General features: G+C 45.6%; 1 protein-coding gene across 4 annotated transcripts; it reads right to left on the bottom strand.

Moving 5' to 3' along the window:
- Positions 1-2,647: 2,647 nt before the first annotated feature.
- LOC149333238 (protein toll-like) lies at positions 2,648-15,743 on the bottom strand. Of its 4 annotated transcripts, none has more exons than XM_089558611.1 (6): positions 15,679-15,743; positions 9,223-10,090; positions 7,728-8,296; positions 7,423-7,561; positions 7,014-7,338; positions 2,648-3,627 (listed from the first exon to the last, which is right to left on the bottom strand). In XM_089558611.1, the coding sequence occupies exons 2-6, from the start codon at positions 10,067-10,069 to the stop codon at positions 3,336-3,338; spliced, it is 2,172 nt and encodes a 723-aa protein (XP_089414737.1). In that variant the 5' UTR covers positions 10,070-10,090; positions 15,679-15,743; the 3' UTR covers positions 2,648-3,335. The 4 variants fall into 4 exon arrangements, with proteins under 4 accessions (XP_089414737.1, XP_089414736.1, XP_089414734.1 ...); XM_089558610.1 differs by having other exon boundaries at positions 15,515-15,738; XM_089558608.1 differs by lacking the exon at positions 15,679-15,743 and adding an exon at positions 14,470-15,502.
- Between the last annotated feature and the right edge of the window lie 322 nt (positions 15,744-16,065).

Genomic DNA, 16,065 nt, shown 5'->3' on the forward strand with positions numbered 1-16,065 from the left:
ACCTCACATCTATATAGTTCTAGGGCGCTCTTTTTAGTTTTCCGCACATAATCATTTTTCGTCTCGGTCTCCTCTTCAGTCCACCGCTCTAGAAGCGCCGCGCTGATGATGATCCACTCCTCCAGCGGCGCGTTTCCCAGCAGCTGCCGTAGATGGACCATGCAACATTCTTCCGCTCTCGCTGTACCCTTCCTCTTCCTTCCGCGGTAACCATGTTCCGGATGGTGACCGTCGTACGTCTTCATACACTGTCACCATACTCTCTTCCTCTCGCCAAAACCTCCTTCCATTTCTAGGGTAACTACCCTCCGGTTGGTTCCCATGGCAACCACGTACTGTTTACGCGTTCTAAGGCTCTAGCCATACCCTCCTCCTGTGGTAATCAGCATACGTTTGGGACATTCTCCGCTTCATTTACATCCTCCTCCTTCTACAGTCACCACCTTCAGGACGGTTGCTGTTAAGCCTTCCGCCGCTCACGCCGTAAACCCTCCTTCCATGTTAACCCTCCACCCTCCATGTCCTTCCAACGTAACTGCACTCAGGATGATTTCCGTGGCGACCGCCGACCGATTGTGCCTTGTTGCGCACTGGCCATACCCTCCTATATCCAGGGTAAGCACCCACCAGTTACGCATGTCTTCGCTTACGTCATTCCTCCCTCCTTGCACGGCAACCACCCTTTGAATAGTCCCCATGGTAACACACCCGCCGGTTACGCCAGCGGCGACAGACTACTACGACGCGAAACCCAGGAAGGGGCTCTTAATAGCTGCCGCTGTAAAACGCAGTAAACTATTCTGATGAGAGTGTTCACTGCCAAGGTAGAAAAAAGCAGGCTGAGGATAGGCAGTGGGCGACTATGGCATCGGCCCTAGGGATAACAGCGAGGAGTTATTGATAGAGTTCGCAGAAAAAATAATTTACTGTTCATGAATGCTCTCATCTGCTAATCGGAGAGCAGAAAGTGGACTTTGAAGAGCCCTGATGGCCACACTAAAAACGACATAGACTTCGTACAATGCGCTCGCCCTGCCATCGCGCAGGATGTGGAGGTCCTCAGAAAGATGTGATTTATATACAGAGCTGGGTATGCAGAGCTAAAGGGCGTGCACGTATTATGCTATCGTGTGTTGCCGTATAGACTGGAACTGAGTGTGGGATTCGCCACCAGTAAGGATATACCAGGCAACACAGAACATAGCACCAATGACAAGTGGAAGTTATCGTCATAAAGCCTAATAAGAGGTACAAACTGAAGGTGGTTCAGGCCTAAGCTTCTACCTTACATCCAGCCATGGTGACCAGATCGTAAGATGATGGTAAGACCAGAAATCAGCCTAGTCGTGAAGAGAAAACAGAAGAAACTAGTTAGAGAGGTGCTCATCAACTAGTTATTATAGTTCTGGCGCACCATCTGATGTTTGACACGCCAGCGACAAGCACCTGATTGATCTCTCCCTAATAACCATCGTCTGCTTGCTGTTGTCGCTCAGGTGCTTTTTTCTGTCCCCCTGCTAGCTCCCAACTTAAACCTTCTTTCTGGTTGCGAAGTCTTCTTCCGCTCCATCTCTTACAGACTTCTTAGCTAAACCACGCGTCAAGCCTTCCTTGCCAAGCCTTTCTGACCGACTTCTTTTTCTTCCCTACCCACGCCCGTGCACGTCGTATACCCACGCCTCCCGCTGGAACGTCCGCGGTTGTCGTTTTCAATGACGGTGCAGGCCGTTTTAACGCTATAGAGTTAAGGCTTTCATTCTGCAGACAATTCAGCCTCGTCATCGGTGTTGTGAGCGAAAACTCGGCCGGGGTGGGGGCCCAGGTGCCCCCACTACCAAATCACTGCAGCCACCCTATGGCCAACCTGGTGCACAATATTCTGCTCGGTCGAAAAATGCGCCGGTCACGGGACCTTGTCACGTCATCTTCGGTCACGAGACCTTGTGGCGTCATGCCAGACTTCCCAGCGGATTGTAAGCAAACTGTCCACGGTTGCTGTTAAATTAATGATTGGTAGCTAGTTAAGTTAATGTTTTGTCTCACAAGCCCCACCGGTGTCCGCACCTGCCATCACAGGACAGTGGCGCATCGCTTAACTTCTGCACCACTGAGCCAGGAATAGTATGAGGACTCCCAGAGTCCTCCTACTATTCCCAGAGGACTCCCAGATACCTACGAATCTAAAGTACGGAATGACCAATTTCGCATAGATGGGCATTAAAATATTAAAGCTATCGCGTCTTACCCACCTGCTAGTGCGCTAGCACAAAGGTCCCACCCACACCGGCTCGACCCTAAACCGAGGAAAACACTCAAGTGTTAGGTCACTTAATTCGCCTATGCCCTAAACACGCTCAGTCATCTGTCATTATTCGTTGGTGATCCACCTATTGCTAAAGCACTCCACCTACGAAGTTTGAAAGGGGTGAGCTGGCAGACGGAGGCTTCAACTGCAGAAAGGACGGATTTTTCTCTAGCGAGGCATCTAGTTTAAGCACATTAAAAGAAATTGCTAGTTTATAGAGAGGCTCGCTTTTTAGCTCAATAAGTCACTGGAACTGCTGTGTGAGATGCATAACAAAACAGCCGAAAAGACGACGGGCCAGAGAAAGGAGAACACAACACGAGCACTGACTCGCAACTACAGGTTTTATTTTTAAACCATCTTACATTTAGGAGCACGCTAAAAGGCACGAAAGGAAAAAACCAAGAACACAGCATAAAAACGTCACGCCAAACTGCTCACGCCCCTCTCTTAAGCGCTATCGGGAAATGCAACCTCCTTATCACACAGAAAAACAGTTGGTTTGCTTACGCACTTCTGTTGGCCTTTTGCGATATGGTACGCCTCTACCACTCCACGGATTGTCTTATCTTTCAGGGTGTATAACACACGAGTGTCTTGAAACAATTCATTTCGCTTTTTCTTTTTCTTGTTCATTACTTGATACCCTAGACATTGTTTCACCGGAGGCGATCGGTCCCTACCATGCTGTAAATTATTCCTGGGTTCTAGTAGGCGCTTGCTCAGGTACCATCTAGTGCGACCAATATAGCGGGCTCCGCAGGTAAAGGGGTCACTATACGCAACACCTGCGCAGCATTTCACAAACTGTGGACTGTGGTATGTGGTAAACGCTGCGGGATGAGGTATATGGCAAAAAAACAATGGCATGTGGTAAACATGCATGTCAAACAGCATGAACCACACCAAACCCGCCTTTTCAGGGAAAGCAGTTAATGCACAGTACCGAGTGGACGTGCAGAGTGGACCGGCAGGAGCTGTTGGTTGGTTTTTAATGACAATCAGAGTGCAGCCCTTCTCAGCAGATTTCCTAGTAACGAGTGCAGTCCACATCGCTCGTGGTCGCACACAATGTCCCCTCGGTGATGAGTTTCTTCTTGGCTTGATATTTCATAAGCGAGCGCTGCAGCCGTTCCCAAAATTTGGGCTCTCCCCAGCGGATGTGATTGGCAGCTCTCACGTAGAGCCTCAAGTCTTCGTCTAGAATACCAGGGTCCACATCGTCCACAAGAACGATCACCAGCCGGTTGTCGTTGTCCTCCATTGCCCTCTGGAGCGCCAACCGGAACTCCAAGCGGCACCATTCGCTCGCCACGAAGTTCCTGCAGCATTGGGGCAAGGCACCAGTAGAGCCCTTAACAATACCAGAAACATACGGGAAAGCAATCCGGGCGTGGAGGGAGAGTCGTAGAAAGTGTGCACTTTCACATAACAAACAACTTAAGCCGAGAGAAAGCCACAATACTTACGCGCATACAAACCAACGCGTATCCAAACAGCACTGCTATGCCACAAGATATGGCCCACACAATACAAAAGCGAATGTGCCTGGTACAGAGACACTGTTGTGTTGCACCACACAACACGGGGGTGCAGGTCTAGCTCCATACTGCCTGAAGTACAAAAGCCTGATCTGAGCAGTTGAGGGACCTTCCAGCCGACTCCGACCAGCAGCGTCAGTTGGTGCTCATACAGCGAGTCAGAGCCGTAGCAAAGGCCAAAGGACTCCTGGACCAAGCAGTCCCGACTACTACTCTCTTACTAACCTCTCCCTAACCCTCTACCCCTAACTCCCATTGAAGTGAATATTTTCATCTGTCAATCAAATCCTGCAGTATAGAAAATGCACCTCAGCATGCTCCGCCAAAGAACTTCACGCTGCTAATGAATCCTACGCTATTTAGGTTCGATGAGAAAAAAGAAATCAAGGTAACAGCACGCCTATATAGAAATAAAGCCTAATTGGTCACGGCATCTGCATTTGGTCATGTCCCTCTGTAGCATTTTTTCTTAAATGCTGTATGCTATTGCACTTTGAGTGATTTGTTTTCCATGTGATGCCAGTGTATGTGTTGTAGAAGACGCTGTTGAAATCAAGCGGCGGGTTTCTGCCGGAAATGACAATTTCTTAAAATCGCGCATCAGCTGCTGTGTAGCCTGTAGTAAATCCTGATGTCGAGATATATCTTCGTATGGATGATTCACTTCAGTTGTTGAAGCTCCTGGTTCACAAGCTAGGATGTCTGAGCTAGTCATTATACTCAATACCTCTACGAGGAACTGACGCTGCCGTCAGGGCCCTCTGCGTTGCAGTACGCACTCATCCAGAGCTAGACGATACATCCACCTCTTCAACAGAACTGCTGAGGACCCGAGAAGGACTATGAGCGGAAATACACCCAAGAAATATAGTATTGACAACGGCACATTATTACTTCACTGTGCGTTGGGTGTCTTTCTTTCTGGGGTCGTACCCCCAGCTTCAACGTTGTACGGCTTGCCGTACGATCAGCACATTTAGGCAACAAAAATTTTGCCTGTCAGGCCGGAATATATTGGCCCTCAAAAAAGTGCGACGCGGAATTACGATATTCAAGAGAGCTTTGTACCTGGCGGTGTTTGATACAGTGTTTTAACAAGACGGATATTACTATTCTGAAGTCTCCTTTACAAGGGTGAGTAAAATTTCCCACAATTGATTTCTCTCACAATTCAGCACTCCCCGCGAGTGGTAGGTTTTACGTGGCGCAACGTAAGAATCCTTGTGGGCGTGTCCTGTACTCAATGGAAGCCGATAACGCCGTTTTCCGCTATAGATTATTACTGCAGCTGCACACAGTGTACAAGTCCAATAAAGCATGTTTGCCTGAGTATTGGTGACACTAGAAAAAATCCGGTAATCAAGTGTGCTTATTTTACGGCAAGATTCTAACTAAAAAAATATAGCTTTACGCTAACAAGGCTAGAGGAAGAAAGATGTTACCGCAGTGCTTGAAGAACTGATGCAGTTCATGGAGCTGTCCGCGTATACCTAAAAGCGTTCATGAAACATTTTGAAAATTGGTATAAATTGCTTAAAATATGCAGTATACAGGACATTCGGAGACCATGCTCGTACAAGTCCTCGAACGCGAACAGGTAAATTAAATAAATTTTTTTTTTAGATTTTCAATTCCCGCGGCACACGACGACGTCCGGTGCCGGTCAGTAACATAAATCTTGCGTTCCGAAGACATGTGGCCCTCACGACGTACAGGACCCAGGAAGCTGGATTACCACTACAAATCGGCAGCGGGAAACTTCAGCCGAATGTCCACATTTCTCCACCATTTGAGATTTTTTTTTCTCACTATTAAAATTTCCATCCTGATTTCAAAGATTGTCCTAATGAACTCATTAAATTTACAAATGGTACAAATGCACAAATTTATCTAAGGAACTGGTTTGTTTCTTTTTTAATTGGTCCCTTGACCCCATATATGTTGACAATTTCCTCTGTCTATTCGTCGCGTAATGAACGCGCTGTGATAATCAAAGAACACCTCTCCCCCAGACTTCGGTTGTCAAAAAGTCGTTTTTCCCTCCTGTAATAAGTGCCAATTTCTTGTGCCGCGCGCTCTACTGATAATGATAATGAATACTAGCAAGAGCCCCTTTTTGAAAGCCGACAGAACTACGCAAAAATATTAGCTTCATCTATTCAAAGTCAGGCGTTCTCTATCTTACCTTAAGGGACAGACAGTGCACAACGAGCCCTAGAAGTAGTAGAAGCCGTGCCTGCTCACGAAGAGCTTCGCTGTCCGACCTACCCTATTAAGTGCTACAGAAACATGTTGGAATTGGGATTCGCGCTGGATGATATGTAGCGCTACAATCATGATCGCTTCGTATAGCACTGCGGCCCGCCACGCGGGTTATCCGTGCCGGTTTGAGTTAAAAGCTGATGACCATGTAATCGGACAAGAAAAACGTGCTCAAGAGTGCGCTTTGTTATATTTTGAAGTTGAGTTCTTCTATGTAAGGTATCTGTTACACCAAGCTACCTTCTCTACCACTTTCACCGCATTCAACTTTTCTGAATATTTTGGCCCAGTAATGAACGCACCCTAAGTTTTTCAAAACATTTTCAGAGCGACAGCTCTACTCATCGGGTTCCAACTTCCCATTTCGATGTGGATGAGACAATGACCTTCAGTTCCTCACAAGGTCAAACCGAACTTAACTACGTTGTGGTATAACCCAAGCTATACGACCACGTGATCGCATAACTATGACCGTTGGGTACCTGACCTTTACCTTTGGCCTTAATGTTGACATTTGATTGGATACAGTGGGCACGTCATCGACAGTGACTTTCAATGCCTCACAAAGTCAAACCGAACTTAACTGCGTGGCGTTATGGCCCAAGCTATGGTAATGTGACCAGGTGATCACATGATAATTGGGTACCTGGTCTTTTATGTGCAATTGAGCCTAAAATTCTCAGGCTGAGAGGCGAGCACGCAGCCCGTACGCCACCAAATCACGTTAGTTCTCGACGAACAAAGGTGAAGCAACCAAACAAAAGTTTTAAAACAATGCTATCGCTTTCAAATCGCGTAAGTAGTCTTAAATTTCTCGTCGTAACATTGCCAGAGCTCAAGATTCGGGGGTGCATGCCTCGGCCATAACGCTGCCGAAATCTTTGGCCATAAAACGAAGATCTCACTCCGTGAGCAGCAGCACTGTCTTCCGAGAGCAGGCGATAGCGTCGCGTATGATGTCCTGCAGAAGGAAGCCGCCTTTGAAGTTTCTCTCGTAGGTGCAGCACGAAATGCCTAGGGCCTCAAGTCTTGGGAGCAGGTGGTCGTGCACCCATCCTGCATCCTTGCTGCTGAAGGAGAGAAACACGTCGAAAACCTTCTCCACGTCCTTGTCCTCTCCCGCCGCACACTGCACCCAACTGTCCATTCCAGTCATTCGTAGTAACGCCTTCAGCTGCCGCTTGCAGTGTAGGTAGGCAGCCGAGAGTGCCAGCAAGACAGCCAATACCACTGCGAGTGACAGCCAAGGTTACCAGAAGACAGCAGTTACGCATACGGACAGCTCTACCCGCAGGCATGACCCTCATTACTCACCCAACGCGGAGAGCAGGTACTTCGCATATTCTGGAAAAAGAACGGGGCAAAGCTGTTTCCGTCCCAGTGCAAGTAACGGTGTCCGCGATGGTATTCTCTTTGTATTTCCGGCGCAGATCACGTGTCGGATGTCTCTAATCTGTCCAGAGAAAAGCACGAACCGCATTACTAAAATCAATAGTCGTAAAACTGCATCGCTGTTGCCTTGAGACATTGAAGTTATAAAGTAAACTAATAACAAGACGCAACGAACACAAGCAATGCTTCTCGAATGTATCGCCCTATTATCACATCAATGGCCTCACCACGCCGGGATGCACGTCGACCCACTCTCTGAATGCATAGTCGCTGCAGTCACAGTGAAAAGGGTTCGCAGAAAGCCACAGGGAAGTAAGGTTGAGATCTTCCACCAGGTCTTGCGGCAGCTTCTTCAGCCTGTTGGCCCTTAGATCGAGCAATTGAACTGCATCAGGAATAGCCGACGAGTTGAGACTTGAAAGCTTGTTATTTCTGAGAGACAGCACATGGACTTGACGAGCGCTTTTCCTAAGAGTGTCGTCTAGCTGTTCGAGTAGGTTATCGCTCAAATCGAGCTCAGTCATGCCTGTAGGAAAAGATATAGGCACTCGGGTCAGTGCAGCCGACGAGCAGTTGACGACGATGGTTCGGCCTCCGAGGGATCCTTCACGGCACTCGCAGTGGCAGCCTGGCGGACAGCCTTCTTGCCACATGTTCAAGTCTTTCTCGGTTAAGCTATTTAGCACGTTTCGTTTCAACCAGGTCGGCTGCTCGCAGGTCGGGGTCGATGTCAATCTCACGCCAGCGTCTTGACGCACAAGCCACGCCATTCTGCAGTCACATATCAAAGGGTTGTCTAAAAGGATGAAAAAAGAAGGAGAAAACATAGCAATTGGTATGTGGGGTAGTTTATATGCCATATGTATATACTCTCAGGACTACATAGTAAAAGCATTACGTGTTGCTGCATGTGAATATTAAAGGCTGAGCAAAGCTTACTTCCTGTCAAAGGATGCTGGCCAGATTGTCATGCAGAGTCTGCAACTTTGATGAAGATTCGGCCTAGTCATTCCAGGAAATTACTGAACTACACGTAGGAGAGTGTGTTTCCAGAGTATGGCTGTGCGAAGGCGCCACCATAAGATCCTATGCGTCTATTTAAGGCACTGCGAAGCACCCAGGCCGTAGAGACACAAGCAATAAGAAAGAGGAGAATCAGAAGCGATTATTTCGATGGTCGCTACAAAAATCTGGCTTCTAGTGCTTCCCCGATTAGTTATCAGTGTTTGCTTGGTACGTAGCTCTTTTTCTTCGCTTTCTCAGGTAAGCGAAACACTACATTGAAATTTGTTATACCAGGCAGTTGTAAAAAATCGAATGCTCTCTACACGCAGACTGTTATGCCATGCGAGAACGGACATCTCTGTGACATCGTCTACTCAAATACTGTTCGCGCACTCACCGCGCAGAAATACTTTTGCGCTACGAAGGATGAGTTCTTTGAATCGCGTCGATATTCGAGACAATGAAACTACATTTTGTGGGGCCGCGAGATCTGACATAAAAGTTAATTATGTTTACTGCATTCCAGGTCTGCTGATATCAACACTTTTGGCGGAGCAATGTACACTCTTTGTGCTTACATTTAACTTGTGGCGTTTTACGTGCCAAGCGACGCAGTCATATCAGATGAAACATTATTTACCCTCCCGATTAGCTTTAGAGCTCACTAATTTCGTCTTCGAAATACATTCTGTGCGCACAGTTTACCGGCAAACTTACGTTGAAGGGCAATATTCGGAGTGGCCATCATTCGGAGAGGAAAATCGCTTCGGCGCAGAATTTCAATCCGGTTCCCTGAGAGCCCAAGAGTCTGTAGACGCACAGCTCCTATAAAAGAACCTTGAACACTGCTGATGTTGTTTCGCGTCAGCACAACGGACCTAAGAAAAGCGTTGTTTTCGAATTCCCCGTTCTCTAAAGTTTGAATGGAATTCATGGAGGCGTTCAGGTGCTGAATATTAGGAAGGTTCCGTGCAGTCGCATTGAGGGAAATCAAACTGTTTCTTTGTAGCAAAAGGTCGGTGAGCGTCACAAGTCCTCTGAAGGCTTGTCTTCCAACCCACTTGATGTTGTTCCTGCTCATATCAATCTTCATTAGCTCACGGTTGTCCCTAAAGGTGTTGTCTGGTACATGGGTAAGCAAGTTCTCCCTCAGAGATAGCTTTTTCAATGATTTAAGGCCGTCAAACGTATCGGTTATGGTTGTGATACGATTTGACGATAGGTTCAGTTCTGTGATTCGGCGTGCGTGCCTGAAAGTTCCCTTTAGACAGGCCAACCTGTTCCCGGCCAAGTTCAAATATTCTAGTCTGGAATCACGAGAAAATACTGACTGGTTTAACTCGCTTATGTTGTTCCTGGACAAGTCGAGACGTATTAGTCCCTTAAGCGCTCGGAAAGCCCCAGACTCGACGTTGGTAATCTTGTTATCCTTTATAATGACCACTTCTATCTTAGCATTAGAGGGTGCAATCTCAGTCACGGCACTTATGCGGTTGCCTTCGAGATCGATGTACTTGAGGTGTGGCATTCTAGACTTCACAAGTTCGTCGATGTCTGTTATCATGTTCCACCCCAGAAGCAGCTTCTGAAATAGAAAGAGGGAGTACTAACGTTAGAGCTCACTAAAAGTTGCTCTTGTTTTGAAAGAGCTTGTTACCAAATCAGATGCCTAATTATTTCAAAATATGTCTTCAAACAAGCTTTTTAATTAATCAAAACAACTCCGCAGATGGGTTCTCAGTGTCAGAACCGACTTTGTAGCCTGATAATACGTTGGTTGTCTCATATTCAGAGCGACTTTTCTTTATTTCCTAGACATTTTGCAGATTTCCAAGCACTACGGAAATGTTTGCAGATAAAACGCCTGCCTTAAACACATCATCGAGAATCGTATGATGCCCCTTAGCGGAAATCTCGTTTCGTGGCATTATTTTAGCCTGGCCGTAAGGCATCCAATCGAAACAATGGCAAGCAGTCCAATCGAGTGTTTTATCTACGTATTTGCTAGCTATTTATTTATTTATTTATTTATTCAAAATACCCCCAAAGGCCCTCATTTGCGGGTATTACATGGGGGGGGGGAGAGAATAAGTACAAAGCATTGTTATAAGGTTAAAAATATTGCACTAAAATAAAATAGAAATCACAAAATATTAATCATAAATAGGCATTCACAGAAAGGGTCGCAACAATGCACATAACAGCAAAATTTGAGCATAAATAGCAGCACCGCTAGAAAAAGAAAAAGACGACACTGGAAAAGGTGCGCTGAAGTACAAAACAAAAAATATAAAATAAAAAAAGACAAGGCGGAAGAAAAGAAGGCTCAAAAAAATACCTTTTTAGTTGATGAAACATGAGTGCATAAGATGTTGGAATTTATTTAGATCAGATTCTGTGGCAATTTCTGATGGCAAAGCGTTCCATTCGGTTATTGTGCGTGGTAAAAAAGAATAGGCATAATGGAATGACTGGCAGTTAATGCGTTTAACTTTGTAAGGATGATCCCGACGTGGAAAGATAACTGGCGGTGGCTGAAAGAATTCATCATGAAGGGAAGGATGGTGATAAAGCTTGTGGAAGAGTGATAGACGGGAAATTTTTCGGCCCCGTGCTAAGTTATCTAACTCGGCTTTAGTCTTCAATGAGGTGACGCTGGTGTAACATGAATAATCAGAAAAGATGAATCGCGCAGCACGGTTTTGCAGGGCTTCGACGTTACTGATGATATAATTCTGATGAGGATCCCAAATGGCAGACGCGTATTCGAGTTTCGGACGGATTAATGTGGTATACGCTAGTTTTTTTACATGTGTCGCGGCCTCTTTTCAATTATGTTTGAGAAGTCCGAAAGTACGGTTAGCGGAGGCAAGAGTGAGATTAATATGATGATTCCATGATAAGTCGGATTGAAGGTTAATGCCAAGATACTTGTAACTTGTGGTGAATTCTATACTATTGTTATCAAGAAAGTAGGCGGTAGGAATACGTGGCTTGTTGGTGAAAGACATGAGCTTAGTTTTGGAAAGATTTAAAGGCATTAACCAATTAGAACACCATGTGCTTATAGCTTCAAGATCAGACTGCAGTGGCTGGCTGTCAGTGTTACAGGTTATACGTCGATAAAGCACACAATCGTCAGCACATAGTCTGATTCTGGACGTCACGCAATTGGGTAAGTCATTAATATAGATGAGGAAAAGTAAAGGTCCCAGTACACTGCCTTGTGGAACTCCAGACGTAACATTAGCGTAACATGAGTTAGAGTTGTTAACTGATGTGAACTGAATTCTAGATGAGAGAAAATCTGCTATCCATGCAACAATATTAGGGTGAATGTTCAGTTGGGAAGTTTAAGCAACAACCTTTGGTGTGGAACGCGATCAAATGCTTTAGAAAAATCTAAAAATATTGCGTCAACTTGGAAACCAGCGTCAATCAGTGCATGAATATCATTAATAAAACCGGCAAGTTGGGTGTCGCATGAGTAGCCCTTGCGAAAACCGTGCTGATGATCGAAGATAATGTTATGATCTTCAAGGTAGTTGATGACCTGAGTATGTATAATATGCTCGAGTAATTTACAAACTGTACTTGTTAACGAGATGGGACGATAGTTAAGCGGAGAAGCACGATCACCTGATTTGAAAATGGGTATTATCTTAGCTATGCGCCAGTCGTTAGGAATGGTGCCAGTTGATAGCGACTGGAAAATAATGTGGTTAACATGGAACAAATGTTACGTGATGTATTCCTTAAAATTTTATTATTGAAGCCCATATGATCAGCGCTAGATGTTTTGAGATTGTTTAGTAGAGATAAAACACCAGGCTCACTGATGACTATCTCGTCCATAGTTAGTTCCACTAGTGCGCTTAATGTAGGCAAGGAAGTAATGTCTTCATCTGTGAACACAGTTACAAACGCATCGTTAAGAAGTTGAGCGCACTCTGAATCAGGGATGGGAACACCAACAGAATCTGTAAGAGTGATGTCAGGTCGAATTACTGGGTTTACCACACGCCAAAAACGGCGAATATTATTTTTCAGCATGGAAGACAAGTCATGAGAAAAAAAGTTGCGCCGAGTAGATTTTAATAGTGCCTTATAATCCTTTTCACATGCTCTGTATTTGTCATGTGAACTAACAAGACCATTCAGTTTTGCCTGTCTGTATAGTTTCTTCTTTTTGTTGTTCAGCCGCCGAAGACGGTTGGTAAACCAAAGAGAACTGATATCGCAGGTAATGGTTAACATGGGAATGAACTGGTCGATGAGATCATTGAGGGCAGTTTTAAAAAGGATCCAGTTCTGCTCTATAGAGCGAGAGCAGACATCATGCAAAAATTTATCAGAAAACATTAATAATTCTGCATTAATTGCATCAAAATTTGCTTTGCCGTAACATCTTATTTTCTTTTTAGTAGTTATCTTTTTACTAGCGCGAAATTTAATGTACCCAGTGATAACATCGTGGTCAGAGATGCGTTCCTCATGAGTAATGCCTGAAAATATATCAGGTTTGTTTGTGAGAACTAAGTCAAGTACATTGGAAGAGGCTTTAGTTGATCGTGTTGGTTGGTTAATGAGTTGTGTTAATGAAAAATCAAAGTATGACAGCGCTTCACGGTATTTACGACCTCATCTGTTACAATATTACCTCATCTGTTACAATTTACAATAAAACGAAAAGCTCAATAAACATATTACTGGATGAAAATGGTATTTTGTAAACAAAATTTAAACTTAAAAAAATGTTATTTCAATAAATATTAGGCCACCAAGAAGAGCGCAGTGCACGAGCAAACAAATGATACCCGTGTGCAGCTTCTTGTAGTACCTTATCAATAGGCATAGGCGGCTCATATGGCACTCAATAATATTTCAGCAGAACTTCTCCGATAACTACTGAAGTTGCTGCAAAGCTTTCTCTACAGTTATTGGGAAAGCAAGGTAACGACGGCTAGTGGATACGTTGTCAGGTTAAGGTTTGTAATCTGGAGCAAGAGCATTCTGTTTGAAAGGAACATTATCAGGTCTCTTTATCTATCCCGCGCTGTCACAGATCAAGCGCCGCACGGAAGGGCACAAGCGCTCTTCTATATGCACTGCGACCATCCAACTTGAGAGGCGTTGCTTGTAATGCGTTCTACCTAGACGGTCGTGACATTGACCTCGGCTGTCGCTGCTGCCCAGTGAAATTCTGCTATTATTACTTGCCTCACTTTGATAACCTACTCTGATTACCATCTGAATGCTTCCTGCTCTGCTACTACATACCTTACCAACTATATGTTCGTGATCACTTTTCCAGATAGGATTCTCCTAAACGCCACACACGGACGCTGGGCTTGTGCCGAAGGTGCAGAATATTGTGCGCGGCATTAAGGTGTCATCGGAGTCGTTCTATCAAAAAAAGCAGATAAAAAATACCGTACTGCCTGCAACGTCCATTCTATAAGTAGTCGAGATCACCTGTCATAGACGTAAAGTCCCAGCAGTGGTTTCCGCGGCAAGCAGTGGCTTGCTTTCCTCTTTCTGAATAAATAACTTTATATGAACACAATTAAAAGGCGATGATACGACTTGTCGTGAAAAATTCGCGTTAGACGTGTTTGGCGCACACTTCCCTTTTGTATTGAATGCTTTACCACTCGGAATCCGAATTTACTTTCGCTGTGACCTTCGGTTAGAGGAGGCGTCTAGGGAATGGAGACAGATTTTCGTGTAGTGGGTCAGGGCCTCTATAGAGTGCAGGAGGGGGGGGGGGGGGGTTAGGTTTTTGGGGTGAAAAAAGCATTTTTTTAGGTTGGTGCCCAAAAGGTGCGCCCACTAAAGTGAGGTACCTCAAGGGCCCTGAGAGTGCCCGCTAGGTGCAGGGTTAAGACCGACGGACTGTCAACGGGTTTTCACCGAGGGAGGTCTACATTAAAAACTAAGTAAAAACACAATATACCGCCTCACCTGCAGGGACCGCATGTTATCGAATAAGGAGCTTATCGTGGAGATGCGGTTGTTCTCAAGGTAAACAGTTGCCAGCCTTCTAGTTCGGTTGAACAGTTGTGGAGACAGGTGCCGAATCTTGTTATTAGAGAGTAGCAGGTGTCTGAGCCCTGGGAAGCCAGTCAAGAATTTCTCGTCCACTTCTTCGATGTTGTTAAAGCGTAGATCTAACTTAATCAGACGTGGCAAGAAGAGCGCTTCTTTAAGAACTTTGATGTTATTCTTCTTCATGTAGATACTCTTCATGTTCGTAGCGGCGCTCAAACCACTTGGCACAGTCTGCAGGTTAGTGTTCGTAAAGATGACACCCTTCAGTCGGCTCACGCGAGCGATCGTTTCTTGTGCAATTTCACGCAGTGGACAGTCTCGGAACCAAAAATTGTCTATGGTTTGGTTAGAAAACCACGACGCAGGCAGCTCGGTAATCTGTATGCTCCTGAATCCCAGCGATCTGATGACGGAGCTTCCGACCCTGGCCATCTCTGCTTCGATCTGGGCACTGGAGATGTTGAAGCACGACGCCACTGCTCCGCGCGGTGTTGCAATGCACGAGCAGTGTTCAAACTTCGGGCAATAAGTCTTGACCTTTCCCAAACCGTAGCGAATGGAAAGGCAGACGGTGCACAAGGCCGCGAGCACACACAGCAACATATTCACACGAAACAAGCACATGATCACCGAGCAATTCACTCTGCAGGTCCTTTTTGTTTAAATCCTTCGATATTTGCCTACAATAATCCGGGCTATCTTGCTTCAGGCTCCTGTTGCAACATGCATCAGTTATGAAAATCGTGAATTGGCAGTGTACACTTCAAAGGAGTCCTTCACGAAAAGAAAACGTCAGCCCACAGCAGGCTGAAGTACAGCTCCACATCAACGCATCGCGAGTTTTGTGAATTATTAACCGCAGAGAGAAAGCCACTCTTCTCACTTCCTGTACCACTATTGTGAAAGCTCAAGCCAATGTTATTACTTGGGTATACCACGAACTATAAGCTTGGGGTACCTGTTTTTGTCTTGCCCAAAATGTTCTGATGCAGAGCTGCCTGTCGGGCGGAGAGAGGCAATGCGAAGGCGCCGTTGGATTGACTACGAGTCTACTCTTGCAATCACAACATATGGGCATGCAAGATTGAGGTCACAGGAAGCGATGTCCTCCGAGGCACTCACGCTTTTGCTGCTGCTTCCTCAGCCTGACAAGAACCGAGCGGACGTATACGGGTGCTCTTTCGAGATTTTTCTGGAGAAAACGCCGTACCGGGCGTTCCAGAATTCGATATCGCCTTGTGGGGAAAGCACGCTCTTGAAAACAGATAAGTCTGTTTGCTCTGCAGATGACATCCAGCAAAAGTGGGAAACCACTCGCAAAAGCGTGTCTATCTTCTCGGAAGACCTTTTTATCTCCGTCCCACTAGATGAAAGCGTTTTTCGGGCTGCAAGGCACCTTCAAGTTTCACATTAAGCCGTCGCTTACGTCATTTCCGCGAAGCAGCTTACTCCGACTTCAATGATCCTAATTTGCTTTCTAGCATGGAAACTCTCCCTTTAATTCTAATG

This window comes from Amblyomma mixtum, chromosome 8 (assembly GCF_055824585.1).
Source record: "Amblyomma mixtum isolate Tamu chromosome 8, ASM5582458v1, whole genome shotgun sequence".
Lineage (NCBI taxonomy): Eukaryota > Metazoa > Arthropoda > Arachnida > Ixodida > Ixodidae > Amblyomma > Amblyomma mixtum.